General features: G+C 37.4%; 1 protein-coding gene across 2 annotated transcripts in view; it reads left to right on the plus strand.

Annotated features, from left to right (window-relative positions):
* Window positions 1-216: 216 nt before the first annotated feature.
* LOC144973649 (cell division cycle and apoptosis regulator protein 1-like) overlaps window positions 217-25,144 on the plus strand; it is a 46,709-nt gene continuing 21,781 nt past the window's right edge. Inside the window, exons 1-15 of one of the 2 annotated variants that reach the window (XM_078916367.1) lie at window positions 217-387; window positions 1,467-1,539; window positions 3,098-3,216; window positions 4,550-4,642; window positions 5,599-5,735; window positions 9,354-9,459; window positions 10,492-10,762; window positions 11,558-11,933; window positions 13,089-13,314; window positions 13,932-14,212; window positions 16,785-16,992; window positions 17,765-17,854; window positions 18,089-18,235; window positions 19,552-19,641; window positions 20,720-20,911. In XM_078916367.1, the coding sequence (XP_078772493.1) occupies window positions 1,491-1,539; window positions 3,098-3,216; window positions 4,550-4,642; window positions 5,599-5,735; window positions 9,354-9,459; window positions 10,492-10,762; window positions 11,558-11,933; window positions 13,089-13,314; window positions 13,932-14,212; window positions 16,785-16,992; window positions 17,765-17,854; window positions 18,089-18,235; window positions 19,552-19,641; window positions 20,720-20,911 (2,385 nt within the window). In that variant the 5' untranslated portion in view covers window positions 217-387; window positions 1,467-1,490. Of the gene's footprint in view, window positions 388-831; window positions 1,012-1,466; window positions 1,540-3,097; window positions 3,217-4,549; window positions 4,643-5,598; window positions 5,736-9,353; window positions 9,460-10,491; window positions 10,763-11,557; window positions 11,934-13,088; window positions 13,315-13,931; window positions 14,213-16,784; window positions 16,993-17,764; window positions 17,855-18,088; window positions 18,236-19,551; window positions 19,642-20,719; window positions 20,912-25,144 lie in introns of those variants that run through there. The other variant, XM_078916368.1, reaches the window with a different exon arrangement.

The following is a 25,144-nucleotide window of genomic DNA, read 5'->3' on the forward strand; positions in this document are numbered from 1 at the left end:
AGGTTAAAAATATACATCATTTTGACAGAGAGCATTTTTGCATCATTTTTAATTTTTAAAAATTATCAATCGTCTCTTATGATTCTAGAATTTTACAAAACTAAAGATTGGAAAAAAGAGTTTTCATATTTTTTTGCGATCGATCGCAGTTAAATTTATACAATACGAGAAGAGGATGTGGAGCTCTTCAAATTCAAATCAGTTTGGCTTATTTTCAACACTTCTCTGGCTAACTCGTGCTGCCAGCCAAGTCAGCAGCCACAACAAACGAATGAGACAAGAGATCGATCAGGATTAAAAACAAGGAAAAACAATGGCGACTGATTGCAGAAACAAATGAATTGACAAACATTTCTGCAGTTTGATATCCTTCCAATTGTGTGATATGTAAGTTTGGAATCCAGTTGTCAATACACAACTCTTCACTGCACTGATTCGGGCCGGGGGATGGGGGATTTGCGGTGATTGATGAGATTGATACCTGGATACCTGGATACCTCTGTATAGAGCTTTTAGACTTGGTGTAGTCTCCTTCGCTCCTCCTCATCTATTAATGATTGGACCAATTTTTATAATTGAACTTGTTTCCTAGGGTGTTGCTTATCTCCAACTCTGCTTTGAATTTATTCAAATTTTTTGCTGATACTGTGGTTTCTTGTAGTTTATTCCAGTTATTTACAATTCTAGATGAAAAAAAGTTCCTTCTTTCATTTGTTTTAAAATTTGAGATTGTGTAATTTTTGTAATTGTAATTTTGTTTGAGTGATTTGGATTATTCAGTCACGAGTTTTGTTTTTTTTTTTTGTGTTTTTTTTTTAAGCGGAAGGCATTGATCCATTTTTTTGTTAGTCAACCAGTTTCCTTTTTTTTATTGGCATCCCTCCCCAACTTGAAGGCAACCACATCACATTCACATTCACTTCACTGCACATCTCATCACACACAGCCTGCCCTGCTGTGTCAACTTCAACGAGTTTTCTGATAATAGTGACAGCTCAGTCAGTGAGTTGAGTGAGTCATTTCTATCAATTCAATGTTAGCCTATTGTCACTGTGAATGTGGCATCTTTAAAGGAGACCATTCTTTTTTTTTTAATAAAAAAATTGAAACATTTTAGACACACCATCTTACTCTTACGTCTTAGAAACCTGATTGTTTTTTGTTTTTTTTAGAGAGAGAGAGAGAGAAAATATCCCCAAGACAGTTCAGACCCTGTACTGTGTATAGAATTTCAATGTATAGAAAAAATATTTATTTCTTCAACTCTGAAAATAAAGAAAAACCACACTCTCTGTGAAAGTATCCGGTGTAAATGATCGTCGACATTGTCACGAACCCACAATTCTAAGCATCAAGGCAAAAACTTAAACATTGAACTTTGCAGAAATTTAAAAATCAAATTCAGTTATGATATGCCATAGCCATATGCTTTTAAATGTATTTCTCTTACCTCTTCTTCTTTTCAGCCAAAGTCCAAAGAATAGACAATCATGAGTAACCAGTTTGGTTCCAATCAAAACCCTCCTTGGGTCAGGCAAGGTAGGCGGACACTCAGTGACAAATTAGTCTTTGATTCTTTGTTCAAATTTGAATTTTAAGTTTAAGAACTTAATTGTATTATGTTTCCAGGAGTTGTCCTAGTCTTAGTTACGAAGGCTATGGTGTGAATGAAAGAGCATTGTAAGTGTCCATATCAATATCATGTTTACTTACATTACCATCTTATTAACTCAGTAATAGTGTGGAGTAGGAACTTATATCAATTATGACGAGAAATAAAGGGTACTGAGAAGTGTCTGATGAAAACAGAGGATAGAAATATGGCAGTGTCAGATACCCAAACTCAAGATCCAATTAATGATTAATGACTAATACAACGCCCAATACCTGGCTGATGGAAAGAGGTTGGTGAGCGGATGCAATAGTCACTGACTTATTCAGCGATGCATCCATCTGATCTCTCTCTCTTTCTCTTTATCTCTCAGCCGATAGTGGGTGTTGTTTCGATTAGAAATTTAAGAACACCATTTTGAGAGGACATAGAAGAATGGGATTGTATTTTTGTAAGTTTTGTAGTTATCATTGCTAAGTTTATCCAAAAAAGTTGATAACGTGTGATTTGACTTATGATAAGTTACAATTACAATTGTGAAGGTAACAATTTCCTGGGAATGTAGAAATGGCCTGAACTTTATTGTATTATATAATTATGTGAACTGACATTATATCATTTGATCTTATTTATAATTTATATGCTTTTTAAACTCACGTTGATGGATTGTGCCATTTATATTTTCAGGAAAAGAATAAATGGTATATTGCAGACCTGCTTTCTTGAAAATATAAAAATTCTTAATTTTTAGGAGATAAAAATTGTACTCGCTATAGTTAACTTTTAAAAATCAACTATCTACCCTCACATGGATTAAACAATTCAAAATATTTAATAAAACTATGTATTCTGGTATCAACTTTCATTTTCTATAAAGGTTTTAATGTCTCAGTTGCTGATTCAGTTCTGAAATTGGTGCCAAAATTTCGTAATTTTACGAATTTGTTGTAATAGTTGGCAGGTCTGATATTGTTATTGAGTTTTAAAAAATAATATAATGGATGGAATTTTCTTGTTTTTCCTTGATTCTCTATGAGAATCTGAATAATACTTCATTGTCAGTCCCTGGCATGGTCTCAAGAGGGGAACACCTTGACTTTATTTTGGCAAAGTTGAGCAATCTTGCATTTCATTTACTTACGACAGCTACCGCTACTCTTTGTTATCACTACGGGTCCCAAATGCTTCTGTTGTATATATATGTATTATTATATATCCACTAACCGTGCTCAAAGCGCTTTACATACTACTTAAAAATTGCAGTCTGGGTTTTTAAAGTAATGTATTCATGTTTTTATTGTGTGATTGGTATTTTGATCTGTTTTTAAGCTTTTATTTTCCTTTTTGTTTGTTATATCAATTATGTATTGTATGTTTATCATCCTTATCATTATTGATAGATTAAAAAAAAATATATACATATTTATCATTTATAGCCACTTTTTATGAGAGAAAATTACCCTAACAACGTTTTTTTCCCCTCAGATTTTGCCACCCAGAATAATACAGCTGCTCCAATGCTCCAACCCAATGTCAGTTATCCTTTTACTCAAGCACAGCAGCAAAACCAGTTTGCACCTCAACAACAGATAGCAGCTCCAGGGGTAAGTGTAAGTGGATATGTATGTCATTTTAGGTTCTTGTGAGGACTTCTGTTTTTTTTAAAAATGAGCTTTTATATAGCACGATATCCACTAAACGTGCTCAAAGTGTTATAAGCCAACAGCAGAACAATGAATACAACAATTAGTTTGAGTTTACCATATATGGTATGAAACTGATCAGTGGTAAAAAAAAAATCAAAATTGTTATAAAAACTTACAACAAGCGGTAGTGAAAATAGTATCCCATCATTTTATCTGGAATCGATCAAAGATATCGCAGTCATGGACACTCCCAAACCCATGTAAACTCAGAGTCAGAGACAAAATGTTGTTTTCTTGGACGGGAAACTCAACTTCGGTTAATCTCAACATTTTCATTGATTCCAAGGTGTTGTGATTATCCTGTGACTGTACTTACAAATATTACCTGCGGCAATGTGGTCTTGTGGTATGACACTCGCTTTTAGATTGGAAGGTCCTGGGTTGGAGCCTTGCTCGGCACATAGATGAGTCCTTTACTCACATTTCAATTACTGTACTTGGGTTTAAAATGAGTACCTGGCCGTTTACAGCGTTGTCTCTGTCCGAAAAAAAAATAATTGTAATATCGCCTAACAGGCGTCATGTCACGTCCTACAGGTTAAGTGTTGCTGTTGGCCAGGTACCCTTTGTAAATTGCTTTGAGCTCAAAAGTTTTTTGGGTTTTTTTTTTCAAGTTTGTAAGATAAAGGTAATGACACTGTACTGTGCTGAATTATTATTTTGCTGATTATTGATTGGTTATTTTCGATAGTAATGTTCAAGAAAACACATGAAAATGGTATCATTTATGAATGATTTACATCAGAGCAGCATTAAATGAAAACATAAACGTGAATTAAAATGCCACCCTCAATGACAGACACTCTAAATACTGAAGAGATAATTTCTCTCAGAGATTCTTGTGGGTGAGACCATATTATCATAGAAACAGTATAGTCCTTCAGAGCCAATAGGCCCATGGAGCCAGAGTTTATCCCATTTTCTGTAGTGTGAAACAGACAATAGCAATTGCTTGCTGGCCTTTGGGTAGAATGTTAGTCTATCGCAAAGTACTTTCCACCAGATCTAACAGGGGGGGGGGGGGGGGGGGGGGGGGGGCTCAGAAAAAAAATCTTGGCTTCACCCGGAATTGATCTCAGTCCCTTTGCATATGAAGCAAGTGCTCGATTAAATGACCTATCATGACCTCCAGTATCATAGTAGCCTTTGATTTAACTTCCCTCTTTACTTCAATTTCAATACTTTGACTCGGTTATTTTTCTTTAATTCTTGGTAACTCATTACTGGACAGGCCAATATACAGCAGGCTGCCCCTTCTGGTGGATTGTTGCCTCAGCCTGGAATAGCACTCCCAACATCATTGTCTGCAAATACAGTGGCACAGGTAAAACCTTTTTTCCTTTATTTTTAAGATTATTTTGTGTGTTTGTTTTGTTATGTTATTGTTTTGTCAAGTGAAAGCAATTTAAATTGAAAACAGTTAAACCCAAAATTTGATAACTCGAAAGCAATTCAAAATGTAAAATATTTATTATTAAACTTTGGTTGGGGTATTTTGACCTCCCATGGTGGGCAGAAGGTCACTTGCTGTGTCTCTATCTCTCTACATCTGTTTTCTGAGTTGCCTGATATGACCTTACAGTGTCGTAAGTATCGTCAAACCGTTCAATCAATCAAGAAAACAGACAATGCTGCTGATTTTCCATATATTTATCATTCATCCTGTTTTGTGAATAAAGGAGAAGCCCGAAATGTCCATTTTATCTGTTTTCGTATATATATTAGATTGAAGCTTACATTCAATTTCACATTGTTATTTATTTCTTTGAGCTTCGAGCAGCACCATTTACCTATATTTACGGAATTCAGTATGTTAAAAAATTTCCTTATATTTCCCAATCACCTGGTGAATGGGAAAAAGTATGTAATGTTTTTTATTATAATTGGAGTCAAGTGTTCAGATTAGGGCCAGTCGATGTTTTTTTCGTAAAAGTTCAGTAAAAAATCATTTCAAGCCTCTCTCGGCGCATAGTTGAGTCCTTGGAAAAGGCTCTCTACTCACATTCTGTCACCGTACAAATGAGTAGCTGGCCGTTGACAGCGTTGTCTCTGTCTGAAAAAATTGTAACAGGCATCATGTCCCATCTTACGTGTTGCTGTTGGCCAGGGACCCCTTGTAAAGCGCTTTGAGCACTTTCAGTGGATATTGTGCTTTTTAAAAGCTAATTTAAAAAAAACAACAATTTCCTCCTGAATCGGCAAACCTTAACAGAGGTCAACAAAAAATGGCCCATCCAAAGTACATCTCACATCTCTCACCACCATCTTGTGTTGATACAGGTGAACCCAGTGTCTTATCCAGTTAAAACCCAGGCTGGAACCAACACCATACCGAAGCAGAGAATGTTTACCGGGAGTGTGACTAAGATGCATGACACCTTTGGGTTTGTGGATGAAGAGGTCTTCTTTCAAATGAGGTGAATACGAATTTCTAAATTGGAATAGAAGAGTAAATTGATGACCATGATATAAGCTCTGATATATACACAAATCTATTCTTTAAAAAAAGAATAGGGTTGTGTGGGGGGGGGGGGGGGGGGGGGGGTTAACATTGTTCCCTACAGTCCCAGTTAAATTTTCGTCAATTAGCACAGAATAACAGGCAAATTAAAAAAAATTTAAACTTTTTTTTTACAGATTGGTATACGAATAACTGGCAAACCTTTTTTCATGAAGGATAATTCTATAGCCCGTTGACTCAAGTGGTTATATTTAGAACATCTGCTTGGGCATAATGATCGGTCCTTAATTTGACCTTGGCCTTGGGAATTGCCATATGGCCACCCTGTTGCCTGATTTATTTGTGCTCACCTACAGACTTTATTACTTAGTTTATTGTTGATGGCTCTAAAGATTGGTCTTGATCTATGTAAATTTCCACCAAACATAGTAGTGTATTAATTGAAATAGATGAGTGCCTGCTCATAACAGTTTTTATTTCTCCGCAAATATTCTAGAAATAATCCGAGCCGTTGGACCCATAGAGTCGGAGTTTAACCCGGTGTCTATAGCGTGAAACGGACAATAGCAATTGCTTGCTACCATTTGGATAGGACGCTAGTCTATCGCAAAGTATTTTCCACCAGATCTAAGAGACTCAGCTACCCAATCACTACTGGGTGGACAGGGGGTCAGAGAAAAATCTCGACAGCACCCGGGATCGATCTTGGTCCCTTTGCATGTGAAAGTGAGTGTTCTACCAACTGAGCTATTGGGACCCCCAATATTGTAGTAATCAGTAGTATTTAGTATTTTAAAACAAAAAAGATTAGAAAGTATAATGCCGTTTCAATTCAAAACATTTAGTCATGTGTTTGTGATAGGACGTGGCCACAAGAAAATATCCAACAATTTAGGGTTTTTTTATAAGATAGTTTTAAGATTTCATCCATTTGTTTTGTTTATCGTGTCCCAGACATGTTTCTCTCACAAATCTCATGGATGTATTGTGATTTTTACACTTTTTCTACTGAATTTGATTATCAATGATCAGGAAAACACAAGAATTCCACACTGAAGTGTCATTAGCTTTCTATTAATATTATAAGGGAAAAGTTAATCTTTATGTAAATGTGCATGGTGTCAACATGTTCGGAATTTTCAAACCAATATTGTAGGGGATATTTGGTGTAAATTTTGCTGATTTAGGCAAAATGTATTGGAAATGAGACCAATTGGAATGGCTCAGAGTGACTTCTCCAGCATATGAAAGTGACGGTTTATAGTAAATAATGTTGTAAATCGTGCATATGAATTTTGTTTTTGTGCAGATCTGGCCTTTTATAAATTCAATATTCTTATTCAATTCTACCTAGTCATCACTGATTTATGCTTAAAATAAATAATTATGGGCATTTAGATAGTGCATTTCCATGGATTTACCATGCATGCTCCATGTGCTTCATAATGTTTCTTTTATTCTCCTAGCAGTAGTGCCGCGCTGAAGATCGGTCTGGACCGCGGTCCGACGGTCTTTTAGCTGTGAACCGAAGACCGGTCCCAGAGGGGAAGACCGGCGACGGTCCTCACTTCTTATCACCTTTCAACTAGTGCGGGGCGGTCCTTGCAAGGACCACGGTCCTACGGTCTCGCGCCATAGCCTACTACTTCCCCAGCGATTCGTTGCTTCGGTTGCCTATCTTCCACCAATCACCACTCATCCCACTTAATTAATCGCACCCACCCCCTTTGCCATACACTAAATGACACAGACGACCATACAGGCAGACGACCACCAACCTCCACTCCGCAAACCGCCCTTTCGTGTGTGAGATGGGGGGAACAGGAGGCGCACGCCTTGGACGATTCCATTATACGGGGTAAATTTCAAAATTTACTACACCATAATGATCGCAATGACAATGATCTATGGTGAAGGCATGACCCCTCTTCTCTAATGGGTTATTGTTTGAAATGTATGTGACTACAAAAGATGTGTGTGTTTGTGTGTGTGTGTGTCGAACCTAGCAAGTAGCAAATCCGATTTTTTGTTTTCTTTTGTCCATCTCTTGTCACCACTCCTTTCTATCGCAGTGTTGTCATTTAAAATAATACAATAATATTAAAATTTCGTTTGGTGTTTTTACTAATCAAATAATATGAGTTTCATTAGTTTCTTCCTTCCAAAAAACCCAGTTATAACGTCTGAATTTTAAAAAAAGTCCAATAGAATATTTGGGGACCCCGATAGCTCAGTTGATAGAGCACTCTCTTTATACGCAAAGGGCCAGAGATCGATCCCGGGTGCAGTCGATTTTTTTCTGAATCCCTGTCTACTCAGCAATGAATGGGTAGCTGAGTTTGTTAGATCTGGCGAAAAGTCACCATCGACCCCTCTTATCACCTCATCCACCCCCTCTTTTATAACTTCACGTCTCTCTCTTACTCTTCAATGCTCGCTGCCCTCTAATGTGTGTGTGTGTGGGGGGGGGGGGGGGAGGGGGGGTAGGAGTTGCGTGTGTGTATCAACGCCACGAACAACTCGATCAACGCCTTGGGCGATGCCATTATCTCCGTTAATGGGGATAAATTTCAAATTTTATTAAATTATCGAAGTAACAATGAAGTACGGTGAGCAAATAAAGAAGGCATCACCCCTCTTCTCTAATTAGGTTACAATTTGAAATGAGTGTGACTACTCCGTGTGTTTTACTCCTGTAGGCCACGGTTTTCATCGTGTAGCGGTCTTTAACGGTTCAAGAATGAACGATCCCACGCTCTCAAAGGTCAAACCGGTTCGAATTTCCAACAGTCTCTCAGGAATGTTCAATGTCGAAAAGGACCGGTCCTACTAGGACCGGTCCTTGCGGTCTTCATTTCCCAAGGACCGTAGGACCGTGGTCCTTAAGCTTGCCAAGGACCGCCCCGCACTACCTAGCAGGCCATACGGAACCCTGTTTCCATTTCATACAAAAACAATTACATCTAGGTGTCCTTTCCATACGACCACTCTTACAATATCCATCACTGCCTATAGCCAGATACTCATTCACACTTGAGCGGGGTTATTGTGTTAAGTGTCTTACCCAGGGACACAGCGTTAGGACCATAATTTTCCACTATTGATGTCTGGTATCTGGCCATGATGACATTTTACATCGCTTGACTTTTGTGAGAAGAATTAAAAGCACAGTATTGCTGAGCCAATGAGCCACACTTCCAATCCAGATGATAATGATATTGAGTTGAGTGTACTTAATATTCTCAGGGCGCTTTACAAGGGGTCTCTAGCCAACAGTATCACTTATGATGTATGATGAGACATGATGCCTGTTAGCGGACGATATTACTTTTTTTTCTGACAGACACAAACTGTTAACCACCAGGTACTCATTTTACACATGATTACAGTGAGAGAATGTGAGTAAAGAGCAGCATTTTCCAAGGACTCAACTATATGTGCCGCTCATGGCAGGACTCAAACCCAGGACTTTCTGATCAGAAGTATGTTTATAAAGTCGCATGATGTTGTGATAACATTAAAAAATATTGCATTGATTTTCTTTCTCTCTCTTTTTTCTTTTTTTTTTTTCTAGTGTGATAAAAGGGATGGTGCCCAAAGTAGGGGACAGGGTGCTGGTAGAAGCGTCCTACAACGCCAATATGCCCTTCAAATGGAACGCAACTCGGGTTGTTTCTTTGGTAAGACTAATATATGACTTGATTCCATAGTTGTTTTGTCGCATCCTTCCGCCGAAGTCTAATGGTTTTTAAACTTGTTCAATTTATCTTATTTACACATTTTAAATTTTATTTATTGTCTAGTTGTAATAGAAATTGGGATAATTTTTTTTCTAGACAGGACTATGATTTATTGAAGTGAATCAAATGTCGTTTTTTATTTGTCGAGTGCTTAAAAATAAATGTTAACAGAATTGAATCTTTCAAATATCCCAAGGAACGAAGTGCTTTGTTATTATTTTTAGACAGCCTCTTACTCTTAGTGATTAGTGATAAGTTCTCACTAAATTTTATCAATCAGGCTATAAAGGTTTAAGGTTACACACAGTTTTGTGTGCCGGTATGTTAAAATTGGCTGGTGGATATTGTGAGTATTTTACCTAAAGGCATAGCATCAACAAAATCACTTCTTTTTTTTTTTTTTACTTTAAGTAGTACTATGTATATTGTGAATACCAAACTGCTAGACGATATGGACTGTGTAAAAGGTATTGAATAAAAAGGAATATAACAGCTTTTACAGTCTCTTTTTATGAAGCTTTCCAGCCAGAGATTAATGAGGTTGTTAAGCTTTTACCGTGTAAAATGCTAATAGCCTAGCCTTATTTTTTACTGAATTGAAATTGCTTTCTTTAGTTAGTGATGATTCCATAATCCAGATGATTTTGTATAATGATGATGATGATGATGATTATTATTATTATTATTATTATTATTATTATTATTATTATTATTATTATTATTATTATTATTATTATTATTATTATTATTATTATTATTATTATACCTATTATCATTATAATTTGCCAAGACAGATCTTATGGTTTTTGGCCAAAAATATACTCTTGAATCTTGTAATCAATCATAATAAATTGCAGGAAATACAATTGTCTGGATCATGGAGACACGTGTATTTTTAGAAACTTTTCTTTACAGTGCTTAACTCGATGCTCCTAGAATGGTCAGCGTTTTCTGAAAATGTTTATTCCACAGCATGACAACATGGCAAACAACCAGGTCATCTCAATCCAGCAGCAGCAGCAGCAACAACATCAACAGCAACAGCAGCAGCAGCAACAGCAAAATCAGCTGAAAGCTATACAGCAACAGGCTCTTGGTCTGATGGGTGCTGGACCTCTCATGGGCAGTAATGCCCAGATGATGGGAGGAGCCTCGCCAGGGTTAAGCGGGGGTCAGGGTTTACTCAGCAATCCCCCGGGACCCCCACCTCTCATGACTGGACTCAACAAGTTCCAAAGCGGAGGTATGTAATCTGTCCACAAATACAAAACTAGTGGTCCTTCCGAGTCATGAGGCCAATGATTGAATATTGCTTTTCATCAAGAATGTGTGCAATGTTTTGTTGTTTTTGGTGTCTCCAGTCAATTTTTGTCAGAACCATTGATGATTGATACTGTCCCAGACCTCCCTCCTACTACAAATAATTCGTAAAATTACGAAATTTCGTCTCCTATTTCACAACTTCATGAGTATTTCTGAGTCATTAAATCTGATTGAAAATGAAAGTTGATGCCAGAGTACATATTCTTAAGGAGTTTGAAGTGTTATTTAATCATTGTGAGGGTAAATTGTTGATCTATAAAGTTAACTTTAGCAGGTACTTTTTTTCCCCTTAAAAGTTAAAAATTTCTAAATTTTCTGGTAGGCAGGTCTGCTGTCCCTATGTGGAAACATCACAAAATATGCAATATTTTAATCCCAAGGCCTAGAACATTGGGCACACCAAAAAAACTGGTTCTCAAAGACTACTTTGAAATAATTCTGCAGATTTATATATAGTGCTACGATTGTATTAATCAAGGTTGCCAATATACCGTATATGATCGCGGAATTCAGTATATTATAAATCCTCAGAATATTTTTTAATCACCTGCTAAACGGGGAAAAAATAAGTACCTAGTGTCTTTTTACTGGAGTTCAGCACTCAGAAATGGGTCGGTCTATGGGTTTGTGTAAAAGGTCGGTAAATATTTGCCTCCTGAATTGGCAACCCTGATGAATCATTATAGTCAATGAGCACTTACTTAATAATCCACAGGCGTCTTTAATTCCCCCAACAATCGGCCTGGAGTCAACACAGGACCTGGTTTACTCGGGGATCCAAGACCTCGTAGTTTGCTCGGTCAAATGAAAGATCAGAGAAACTCGATGGGTGGAAATATGGGACCTGGAAGCGGTGGTCGTGGAGGAGGCGGCGGCGACTCTCAAAAAGACAGAGAGAGGAGAGATAGAGAACGAAGGGAGAGAAGGACTGAAGAAAGACGTAAGCGGTCTCGTTCTCCACCAGCTCCCAGCAGCAATAAGAGATCACGGTCTCCAGTGTCATCTGTGCGATCCCGAAGCCCTGTCAAGAGGAGATCAACTCGTCCAGCACCTCGCTATGTTGTACAAGTTCCAAAGATTCTTCTCGATGTGTGAGTAGTGAAGAAGATAGCTGGAGTGTTATCTAAAAATGTTCAAATGTTTTGTCCTTCAGAGCTGTTTCTATAGCGTGTAACGGACAATAGCAATTGCTTGCTATTCGGATGTTAGTCTATTGCAAAGTACTCTTCGCCATATCTAGTACAGTGATGATAATTCTTCTGCGGGATTTTGGGATTTTCTCATAAATTTTTTGCTGATTTTACTGTGTCAAACTTTTCTCTGATTAAGCTCAGGTCAAGTGGTGGATGCCTGAAAAAGTCACCATCATGTCTTGTTTCATATTGATGGTCGAAAAGGAAGGGGGAGGGGGTAAATGAGTCTAGATTTTATTTGTAAGTGGGTCCAGAGTGGTAGGTCTATTTAAAAAGATAATAATTATAACTTCCCCTAATTAGAAAAAAAGCCCCATCAATTAAAGTACTTTCTCTCTCTCTCTCTCTCTCTCTCTCTCTCTCTCTCTGTGTCTCTGTCTCTGTCTCTCTCTCTCTCTCTCTCTCTCTCTCTCTCTCTCTCTCTCTCTTTCTCTCTCTCTCTCTCTCTTGCCCAAGGGAAAAAAACAGTGCTCGAAGTGGGTCTCGAACCTAATACCTTCCGGATCACAATGCAATGCCTTAACCACTCAGCCACCTGAGATGTTAAGATGGTCACTTGGTTGAACGAGAAAAGATAAAGTGAGAAATGAACGGATTCAAGAGTTGACTGAAGTGAAGAATGTATCAATAAAGATGAGAGAAGATAGATTGAAATGGTTTGGGCATGGTAAGAGACGAGGGAGGGAGTATGTGGGGAAGAAAGTATTAGATATACAATTAGCGGGAGAAAAAAAAAAAAGGGACGTCTGAAGACAAGGGGGTAAAGGACAATATGGAGGAAGATGATGCAATGAACCGACATGCATGGAGATAAGGCATTCATCATGGCAACCCTGCGGAATGCGGGATAAGCTTACTTACTTATCCGAACCAGCGACCACCTGAGCTCTAGCCCTTCGGTCTTGTGCCATGACGTAGAAGTTAGACGTCTTTTGTAGTTGTTCCAGGTGAGCGGGATAAGCTGAAAGAAGAAGATGTATTTATTTAGAGATGGGTACTTTTTTTTTTTTTTTAATGTGGTTTCCCAACAAGTTTTTCTTTTCTTCAATCCAGAATGGAAGCAAGTGTGATGACACTGAAAGCCAAGTACAGCAATCTGTATATTCCCAGCGATTTCTTTCACACGTCATTCCCATGGGTGGAAAACTTTCCCCTGACTAGGCCCTTTAGTCTTGGTCAGCATTGTTCCTTCCACATCATGCACAGGGAAGTCCCACCCATCAAAGAGAATGACGTCGTTTTAGAGCCGGCTGATGCTGACTACCTGTTTAGTGCCAAGGTGAGATTGACAAGCTTAATTTTGAATCCTTTTTTGTTGTTGTTTTACACTGCTAGGTGAACGGGGGGGAGGGGGGGGGGGGGGGATTCAGAACATTTCTTTCGACTTCACACAGGGTGCCCAGCAATTTCGTAAAGTTGTAAATTTGACCACTATGTCATAAAGGTCGTAAATGTGCATTCAATGTCGTAAAAAAGTGTAAATTGAAGATTCAATTGATTGAATTTTTAAAAAAGTCTATTTAAGTATTAAATCTGGCAGCACAAAATTACGAATGCAAAAAATGAAATTTTGAAAGTCGTGGGCACCAGTCAGACATAATATCTATTGTAATGTGCCTTGGTGGCCATTTTGCTTCCCCACTGATGTTGGGAGACTCTCTGGGGTACTCTTACCCAACATGAACTCACCGCATGATTAGGCCATTCTTTCCTTCCCCCCCCTCTCTATTTATCTCTGTCTCTGTTGCATAAGTAGAACTTAACCTCAGCAAACAATGTTAGATAACATTAAAGTTAAATAAGTAAAGACACTTATATGATAAAAGTTTCTATTCTTGGTCTTTTGAAAAGAAAAGTCCTAATAGTTTGCTAATAAATATGTAATTTCTCCTTAAGGTAATGCTCATGGCTTCACCAGCTTTGGAGGAACTGTACAAAAAATCTTGTTGTCTGGCTGAAGATTTGCCGGATGCCTATGACACTGCCCAGCATCCTGCCAGACTTTTGAATTTTTTGGTTGGTACACGAGGGAAGAATGAGCCCATGGCCATCGGGGGTGCCTGGTCCCCATCTCTTGACGGAGCCAATCCTCAGGCTAATCCACAAGTCCTCATTAAGACTGCAATTCGGACGACTAAAGCCTTGACTGGCATTGACTTAAGCGCTTGTACCCAATGGTTAGTTGACTGTGGATTTTTATATTTCCTTTGTTACCCCGACAAGTTAATTAAATAATCAGGCCTGTAAATCTTCCGACTATTGTCAGATTTCCGGCGGTACGATTTTGCTCTATATATACTGTTAAGTGCTAATATTAAAAAAAAAAATTATTAGTAAAAATAAAATTCGTAACGTCAAAGAACAGAACCAACAAAAAATAAAATAAAAGTTTTATTTCGCTCCTCGAAACAAATCAGATTTTATTTGTTTCGAACGCCGACTTAAAAAAAAAGAAGGTTCTTTGTTTCAGTCTAAATGTCGATCGGAAAAAAAAAATGTGAAATAATTATTTTTCTTCGAAAGCTCTCAGTGAATATATACTTTCCTCACGACTGTGATTGTTTTAATTTTTCTCTCTTTCCTCCTTCACACACGACCACCCCACCTCTTCTTCTTCTTTTTCTTCTTCTTCTTCTTCTTCTTCTTCTTCTTCTTCTTCTTCTTCTTCTTCTTCTTCTTCTTCTTCTTCTTCTTCTTCTTCTTCTTCTTCTTCTTCGTTTATATGAATTAATCCAAATAAACAAAAGAATCAGCTTAAAATTTTAACACAAACAAACAGGAGCGAAGATACACAGCTTCTCGTGTCAAGCACTAGATACACATCCTTCAAATCTTCCTTTCATTTTACAACTAACTTAGACCTGGGCCCAGAAATGTGTGTACTCTCTCAAATAATTGGGATTTTTTTTTTTTTGGTACCATAAAATGACCTCATTATAAGTGACAGGAAAGTGACAGATAAGGGAAAGTGACAGGATTTGGCTAGTCAATTTACATGTCATATCTGTGTTGTGTTTATTAATTAATCCATATTTTTGTCCTGTTGGTCTATTTCGCATGTTCAAAAAGTTCCGACAATTTTTTCACCAACCGTTTACAGGCCTGAATAATGTGTAGTTTTGCTATAAGTGATACGAAGCTGCTAGAAGCTGTGGACTGTCAAAAGTAATAAACAAAAATGAATATAACGGTTTCAAAAGAGAACAAAACACTAAATATGGAACGTTTTGGGCCCAAAACCCTTTTCCAACCAACATAAAAGCATTTAAAACATAAATGCATTACTTAAAAACCTAGATAGACGGCAGAAAAGTCTCACCAAAAGTCTTGTCGTGTTGAAAGTCGTCGAGCACACGTATCCTCAATCAACTAACACATAAGTGTCGGAGAGGGCCTTTTCTCTCTATTTTTCTACAGACACACACAAATTTACTGGTTCACATTCTCCATTGCAACTCTGTATCTGGTCGAAACTGAACCGGAATAATGAATGTGAAATAAATATTTTTCCTCGAATGAAATTGTGAATGAATGCTTAATAGCGGAAGTTTTCTTTCCTTTACAACAGTGATTGGTTTTTCTCTTTTTCTTCTTTCAGAATCAACTGCACCTCGTCTTCCTCCTCCTCCTCCTCCTCCTCCTCCTCCTCCTCCTCTTCTTCTTCTTCTTCTTCTTCTTCTTCTTCTTCTTCCTTCTTCTTCTTCTTCTTCTTTCTTCTTCTCTTCTTCTTCTTTCTTCTTCTTTCTTTCTTCTTCTTCTTCTCTTCTTCTTCTTCTCTTCTTCTTCTTCTTCTTCTTCTTCTTCTTCTTCTTCTTCTTCTTCTTCTTCTTCTTCTTTCTTCTTCTTCTTCTTCTTCTTCTTCTTCTTCTTCTTCTTCTTCTTCTTCTTCTTCTTCTTCTTCTTCTTCTTCTTCTTCTTCTTCTTCTTCTTCTTCTTCTTCTTCTTCTTCTTCTTCTTCTTCTTCTTCTTCTTCTTCTTCTTTCTTCTTCTTCTTCTTCTTTCTTCTTCTTCTTCTTCTTCTTCTTCTTCTTCTTCTTCTTCTTCTTCTTCTTCTTCTTCTTCTTCTTCTTCTTCTTCTTTCTTCTCTCTTCTTCTTTCTTCTTCTTCTCTCTCCTTTTCTCCTTTTTTGTTCTTTTTTGGCTTCTGAGCTCTTTTTATATTTAATTGAACTCTTAAACACAGACTTAAAAAGATTTAAAGATTCGGAAAAAAAAAAAAGTCAAATTCATCCAGGGCATATCGGATCATTGATATTCTTGATATTAATCCTTTTAGGTGGTTTTTAAAAAGAAAATTTATACCTTACCTGTATTTGAGATAATTTGAACGTTTTGTAGTGACTAGATTGCTTGTTTTTTTTTTTGTTTTTTTTTTTTAGATGTGCCAAAAAATTGATAATAGTTCTCGCCAAATATTTATACTCTTGAATTATTTTGTATAATACAGAGTGAATTTCTGATTTCTTGACAAGCTCATTTGTTCCCTGGATTTTTACTGTTTATTTATGATCTGTAGTCGAGATTGAGATGAGATGTCACTGTATTGATCCTCTACCCTACAAGCCCTTGATTATTTGGAAGATATGCACGGGGGAATGAAGAATGAGAATGGAAATATTGAAGAAAAAAAAAAAACTGTTGCTGAGTTGAAATGATTAAAAAAACCGTCTTGATATTGCCAATCTATATTGTCTTTGTCACCAGGTATCGTTTCACAGAGATTGCCAATCTATATTGTCTTTGTCACCAGGTATCGTTTCACAGAGATTCGCTACTTTCGTCCAGAGAGCAAGCACAAAGATCGCTTGCAGCCCGCCCGTGTGGAGACTGTCGTTATTTTCTTGCCCGATGTATGGAACTGCAATCCCACCCATTTAGAATGGAATTCTCTCCAAGCAGCCTACCAGAAGCAACTGCAGCTCAAACTTAATCCTGAGATGGCGGCCACTCTGCAACAGGCAGTCACTCTTCTCTTTTTGTTATCCCTTTTTTTTTTCTGTTTTTCTTTTCTTTTTTTTTTCATTTTGCACATTGTATAATATTTGAATCTCTCAACAATTTCCTCTTTCTGTGCACATGACTACAACAGCAACCCCATATCTCATGCCCAATGCCTGAAAAGGCAGGAACTTTTGTGGACTGGTAGAAAAGATGTATAACGCTTTGTTTTTATTTTGATTATGTCTTGCTTCTCCCTCTTTGTCTCTCTCTCCCTTTTTTAATCATTTTAAATTCATGCTAGAGTATTTATCCCCGACTTGTCTGTGGATCAAGGCTCGACAGCAGCTTAGAAAGCTGTAGAATAGTCCAGGTTAGAAGACTAGCAGATCTCACAGAGTGGGAAAAGAGACTTTGGACGTTGTTCAGAAGTGGCTTTTAATTTAATTTAATTTTTTTCCTGGATTATAAACTTTATTTTGAAAACGTTTTTTATTTCCCTTTTGTTTTTTCATGTTGTTCTCAATGCAGGAATGAAATTTAAAGCAACAAACAACAAAAAAACTGGATTCATCTGTTTGCAGATTTTAGCCAGAGGGAGAAAACAGCAGAATCTCGACAAATTTTCATAATCGTCTGTTGAAACAGTGGTTTGGATCTGTTCTCAATTGTTCTCATTTTTTTATCGTTTACTTTAGGGTGATGCGTATCAATTTTAAAGATATTATTTATGCATTATCAAAATATTTTAAGATTTTTTTTGGGTCTAATTGTGTCTGTCCTTGTTTTCAGGAAGAGGAGGAAGAAATGGAAGCAGAAACAACTCAGGATGATAAGACAGAACCGTCTCACTACTCTTTACTTGACCCAAAGACTATGAAGGTCAGACATGGAACGTGTGTGTGTTTTTTTTTTATTTTACAGTGCAACACTGATCTGAGATTGATAACAACAAAAGGATAAAAGACAGAAGCTTTTCATTTGTCTCATTGTATTTTCTCGTGGCCAGAATATTATTTTGTCTATTTGTATTGCACTGTCATCTATATAGCTTTTGTTATAAATTCTTCGTACTTTGAATATTATATTAATTTATTAACGTGTTAAACTTCACAGGTTGGAGATCTCCGCAGGGAACTTGAGTTGCGTAATATGAGTCCAAAGGGCCTCAAGTCCCAACTAGTGGCCCGTCTAGCCAAAGTTGCAAAGGCAGAAGAAGAGGCTGAGAAGCTAAGCAAAGAAGAGGAGGCTGAAAAAGCAAAGGTGACGCAAAACTTCTTTTTTTTATAAAGACAACATTTTTTAAATAAACTCTCATATTTCTAAACCTGAAAAATAATCCATGTTAAAGAGGTTATGATAAGTCAATTGTTCATTATGAATATGGTGAGAGAATGTGAGTAAAGAGCCTTTTCCGTGGACTCAACTATGCCCTGCTCAGGACTTGAACCTAGGACCTTCCGATCCGAAGGCAAGTGTCATACCACTAGACCAGATAGCAGCACAGTTTTTAAAGGGCTGGTATAAAGTAAGTTTGTGAAACGTGGACGCTTGACAAAGAATGTACGAGGAGGTTAGAGGCATTTGAGATGTGGGTGTGTAGAAGAATGTTGAGGGTATCGTGGACAGACAGGTGTACGAACGAGGAAGTGTTGGAGAAGGTGAGAAAGGGAAGAATACTGATCGATAACATCAGAAAGAGGCAGTTACGCTTTCTGGGACACGTGTGGAGAAGAGACGGAATAGAAAAGTTGGTAACATCTGGGATGATCGAAGGAAAGAGAGCTAGAGGAATACAAAGAATGACTTATCTAAATAACCTAAGAATGGCCAAATGTGACTTAAAAAGCCACACAGATTTCATGCGCACCGCAGAGGATCGTGATTCGTGGAGACAGCTGACCGGCAACGTACTCGAGAACACAAGGCACGATGGATGATGATGATAAAGTAACAATATGGATCCATGAATCATTTGATTATTTTTAGAGGAAGGCTGCTTAAATATAAGGCAGGGGTGCCAAATGTCCAGGTTTTCCAGCTTTTCTGGGTTTTTTTGTTTTTTTTCGCACCTCAGCAGCTTTTCCTGTCTCCAAGCAGAAAGCCCCTGAAGTCCTTCTTCTCAAGACAGAAATAAATAAACATTATTGGAATTGATGCAACAAAGGCCCCTTATATTTGTAAAGCAAAGGAAAAAGGAGAGTTACGAGATATGTTTTGTTTGCTTATTTACAAGGACTGTTTTACTTATTTTCAAGGACTGTTTTGCTTATTTACAAGGACTGTTTTGCTTATTTACAAGGACTGTTTTGCTTATTTACAAGGACTGTTTTGCTTATTTACAAGGACTGTTTTGCTTATTTACAAGGACTGTTTTGCTTATTTACAAGGACTGTTTTGCTTATTTACAAGGACTGTTTTAGGTGAGATATGAAGCTTCCACTCATTTTCAGTTTTCTTTTTTTTCCCTAAAAAATCATTTGGCATCCCCGATAAGGTCATGCGTTTTCAAATAAGATAATTTTCATACTCGTTTCATTAGAATTTTCCCCCTTTTCTTTATAATTATTTTCTGCTAGAAAGAGGAAGAAGCCAGAGTTGTTGAAGAGCAGAAACTCAAGGAGAAAGCAAAGGAAGAGGAGGAAAAGGATGAAGACAAGAAAAAAGAGGTAAACGTCAATGTTTTAGTCTTCAAGACTGTTTCATAGGTCCGTTTTTAAAGTCTTTTTTTATTTTAAAAAATTGAATATCACGCCTTCTTTTGATTTACTGTTCACATTTTGTGCAGATTATTTTTCCTTGTTTGTTTACTGATTAGGTTATACATCGATCCTCTGATTGTAAATTAGTATATAATATTTCCATATGGAATGGCCAATTTTTGAACAGCTCATATATACTCTTTGTGAGGCACAGTTTTTGAGCCTTATACAGCCTCTCATCGCATGAAAATGAGTCTTTAAAAAAAACAAAAAACGTTATTACTTTTGTCGTTTTTGGGTTTGTGCTTATTGGTGTTTTAAGAAGCAGATAAAGGGCAGTGTGGCTCAGCAGTACAGTCTTTGCTTCGTACCTGAAAGTTACCGAGTTCGATAACCCGCCGCGCTGTGTGACCTTGAGCAAGTCACCTTGCCCTAGCTCAATTTGCGGTGCTGCACTACAGCTGATGCCTGTGTATCTGTATGGAAATGACCCTTGCATGTCCCTTGAGTGTAATTTTTAACTAGCAATAATAGAAAAGAAAAATCTTTAAATCTAAATTATATCGTGTAATAGTCCAATTATACTGCTGTTTTGGGGTCATGACAGTATTGTGATTTAGGAAGACCCGTATAAAATAAAAAACCAAAAACAAACTTGAGCTTTAATTTTTATATCTGCTAAACATGCTCAAAGCACTTTACAAGGGGTTCCTGTCCAACAGCGATGCTTAACATGTAGTACGAGATATGACGCCAGTTAGCGACATTACAATTTTTTTTTCTCGGACAGACAGCGCTGTTAATGGCCAGATACTCATTTTACATCTGAGTACGGTGAGTTGATTTGAGTAGATAACTCACCGTACTCAGGTGTAAAATCAAAGAGCCTTTTCCAAGGACTCAATTATGCATCGCTCGGGACTCGAACCCATGACCTTCCTATCTGAAGCGAGTGTTATACCACTAGACCACATAGCCACGTTTGAGCTCTTTGAAAAGTTGGGCCGCTATGCTATAATACTTCTATAAATTTTTTTTTTTTTAGGAAGAGGAGAAGCAGAGGAAAGAGAAACGAGAGAAGGCTATTTTAGAGAGGCGATACAAGCTTCCTGACCATCCGACAATCCTCGTCCATCCGTCGCCCACAGCCAAGTCTGGGAAGTTTGATTGCAGCGTCATGTCTCTTAGTGTTCTTCTTGATTATAGGCCAGAGGATAATAAAGAACATTCGTTTGAGGTCAGTCTTAGGTGGTTGGGAATGACAGGGTTGGGAATGACAGGGTTGGGAATGGCAGGGTTGGGAATGACAGGGTTGGGAATGACAGGGTTGGGAATGACAGGGTTGGGAATGACAGGGTTGGGAATGACAGGGTTGGGAATGGCAGGGTTGGGAATGGCAGGGTTGGGAATGGCAGGGTTGGGAATGACAGGGTTGGGAATGACAGGGTTGGGAATGGCAGGGTTGGGAATGGCAGGGTTGGGAATGACAGGGTTGGGAATGACAGGGTTGGGAATGGCAGGGTTGGGAATGACAGGGTTGGGAATGACAGGGTTGGGAATGGCAGGGTTGGGAATGGCAGGGTTGGGAATGGCAGGGTTGGGAATGGCAGGGTTGGGAATGGCAGGGTTGGGAATGACAGGGTTGGGAATGGCAGGGTTGGGAATGGCAGGGTTGGGAATGACAGGGTTGGGAATGACAGGGTTGGGAATGGCAGGGTTGGGAATGACAGGGTTGGGAATGGCAGGGTTGGGAATGACAGGGTTGGGAATGGCAGGGTTGGGAATGACAGGGTTGGGAATGGCAGGGTTGGGAATGACAGGGTTGGGAATGGCAGGGTTGGGAATGGCAGGGTTGGGAATGGCAGGGTTGGGAATGGCAGGGTTGGGAATGGCAGGGTTGGGAATGACAGGGTTGGGAATGGCAGGGTTGGGAATGGCAGGGTTGGGAATGGCAGGGTTGGGAATGGCAGGGTTGGGAATGGCAGGGTTGGGAATGACAGGGTTGGGAATGGCAGGGTTGGGAATGGCAGGGTTGGGAATGGCAGGGTTGGGAATGACAGGGTTGGGAATGACAGGGTTGGGAATGACAGGGTTGGGAATGACAGGGTTGGGAATGGCAGGGTTGGGAATGACAGGGTTGGGAATGGCAGGGTTGGGAATGGCAGGGTTGGGAATGGCAGGCCTGCCTGGAATTAGGACGAATTCGTAGAATTACGGACAATTGAACTCCAGTTTCAGAACTTCATGATCATCTCAAAGTCTTGAAAATTGATGTCAGATTACATGAGTTTTAAGGATTGTAAAGTGTTATTTCATCACTGTGAGGGCAAGATGTCAGATTACATGAGTTTTAAGGATTTTAAAGTGTTATTTCATCACTGTGAGGGCAAGATGTCAGATTACATGAGTTTTAAGGATTTTAAAGTGTTATTTTATCACTGTGAGGGCAAGATGTCAGATTACATGAGTTTTAAGGATTTTAAAGTGTTATTTTATCAACTGTGAGGCAAGATGTCAGATTACATGAGTTTTAAGGATTTGTAAAGTGTTATTTTATCACACTGTGAGGGCAAGATGTCAGATTACATGAGTTTTTAAGGATTGTAAAGTGTTATTTTATCACTGTGAGGACAAGATGTCAGATTACATGAGTTTTTAAGGATTGTAAAGTGTTATTTTATCACTGTGAGGGCAAGATGTCAGATTACATGAGTTTTAAGGATTTTAAAGTGTTATTTTATCACTGTGAGGGCAAGATGTCAGATTACATGAGTTTTAGATTTAAAGTGTATTTTTACTGAGCAAATGTCAGTTACATAGTTTTAAGGATTTAAAGTGTTATTTTATCACTGTGAGGCAAGATGTCAGATTACATGAGTTTTAAGGATTTTAAAGTGTTTATTTTATCACTGTGAGGGCAAGATGTCAGATTACATGAGTTTTAAGGATTTTAAAGTGTTATTTTATCACTGTGAGAGGCAAGATGTCAGATTACATGAGTTTTAAGGATTTTAAAGTGTTATTTTATCACTGTGAGGGCAAGATGTCAGATTACATGAGTTTAAGGATTGTTAAAGTGTTATTTTATCACTGTGAGGACAAATGTCAGATTACATGAGTTTTAAGGATTTTAAAGTGTTATTTTATCACTGTGAGGGACAAGATGTCAGATTACATGAGTTTTAAGGATTTAAAGTGTTATTTTATCACTGTGAGGCAAGATGTCAGATTACATGAGTTTTAAGGATTTTAAAGTGTTATTTTATCACTGTGAGGGACAAGATGTCAGAATTACATGAGTTTTATAAGGATTTTAAAGTGTTATTTTTTTATCACTGTGAGGCAAGATGTCAGATTACATGAGTTTTAAGGATTGTAAAGTGTTATTTTATCACTGTGAGGCAAGATGTCAATACATGAGTTTTAAGGATTTAAAGTGTTATTTTATCACTGTGAGGGCAAGATGTCAGATTACATGAGTTTTAAGGATTTAAAGGTTATTTTATCACTGTGAGGCAAGATGTCAGATTACATGAGTTTTAAGGATTTAAAGTGTTATTTTATCACTGTGAGGCAAGATGTCAGATTACATGAGTTTAAGGATTTAAAGTGTTATTTTATCACTGTGAGGGCAAGATGTCAGATTACATGAGTTTTAAGGATTTTAAAGTGTTATTTATCACTGGAGGGCAAGATGTCAGATTACATGAGTTTTAATTAAGTGTATTTTTAAAAAAGTGTTATTTTATCACTGTGAGGGCAAGATGTCAGATTACATGAGTTTTAAGATTTAAAGTGTTATTTTATCACTGTGAGGCAAGATGTCAGATTACATGAGTTTTAAGGATTTTAAAGTGTTATTTTATCACTGTGAGGCAAGATGTCAGATTACATGAGTTTTAAGGATTGTAAAGTGTTATTTTATCACTGTGAGGCAAGATGTCAGATTACATGAGTTTTAAGGATTTTAAAGTGTTATTTTATCACTGTGAGGCAAGATGTCAGATTACATGAGTTTTAAGGATTTTAAAGTGTTATTTTATCACTGTGAGGGCAAGATGTCAGATTACATGAGTTTTAAGGATTTAAAGTGTTATTTTATCACTGTGAGGGTGCAATCAGTTAATGTAAGGATTTACATGAGAAGTGTAATTAAGATTTAAGTTAAAGTGTTATTTTATCACTGTGAGGGCAAGATTCAGATTACATGAGTTTTAAGGATTTAAAGTGTTATTTTATCACTGTGAGGCAAGATGTCAGATTACATGAGTTTTAAGGATTTTAAAGTGTTATTTATCACTGTGAGGGCAAGATGTCAGATTACATGAGTTTTAAGGATTTAAGTAGTTTATTTATCAACTGTGAGGAAATGTCAGATTCATGAGTTTTAAGATTTTAAAGTGTTATTTTATCACTGTGAGGACAAGATGTCAGATTACATGAGTTTTAAGGATTGTAAAGTGTTATTTTATCACTGTGAGGCAAGATGTCAGATTACATGAGTTTTAAGATTTAAAGTGTTATTTTATCACTGTGAGGACAAGATGTCAGATTACATGAGTTTTAAGGATTTAAAGTGTTATTTTATCACTGTGAGGCAAGATGTCAGATTACATGAGTTTTAAGGATTTTAAAGTGTTATTTATCACTGTGAGGGCAAGATGTCAGATTACATGAGTTTTAAGGATTTAAAGTGTTATTTCATCACTGAGGGCAAGATGTCAATTACATGAGTTTTAAGGATTTTAAAGTGTTATTTTATCACTGTGAGGCAAGATGTCAGATTACATGAGTTTTAAGGATTTTAAGTGTTATTTATCACTTGAGGGCAAGATGTCAGATTACATGAGTTTTAAGGATTGTAAAGTGTTATTTTATCACTGTGAGGGCAAGATGTCAGATTACATGAGTTTAAGGATTTAAAGTGTTATTTTATCACTGTGAGGCAAGATGTCAGATTACATGAGTTTTAAGGATTTAAAGTGTTATTTTATCACTGTGAGGGCAAGATGTCAGATTACATGAGTTTTAAGGATTTAAAGTGTTATTTTATCACTGTGAGGGCAAGATGTCAGATTACATGAGTTTTAAGGATTTAAAGTGTTATTTTATCACTGTGAGGGCAAGATGTCAGATTACATGAGTTTTAAGGATTGTAAAGTGTTATTTATCACTGTGAGGGCAAGATGTCAGATTACATGAGTTTTAAGGATTGTAAAGTGTTATTTTATCACTGAGGGCAAGATGTCAGATTACATGAGTTTTAAGGATTGTAAAGTGTTATTTTATCACTGTGAGGACAAGATGTCAGATTACATGATTTTAAGGATTTAAAGTGTTATTTCATCACTGTGAGGGCAAGATGTCAGATTACATGAGTTTTAAGATTTTAAAGTGTTATTTATCACTGTGAGGGCAAGATGTCAGATTACATGATTTTAAGGATTTTAAGTGTTATTTATCACTGTGA

This window comes from Berghia stephanieae, chromosome 5 (assembly GCF_034508935.2).
Source record: "Berghia stephanieae isolate SIO BIC M18660-M18661 chromosome 5, UCSD_Bste_1.3, whole genome shotgun sequence".
NCBI lineage: Eukaryota > Metazoa > Mollusca > Gastropoda > Nudibranchia > Aeolidiidae > Berghia > Berghia stephanieae.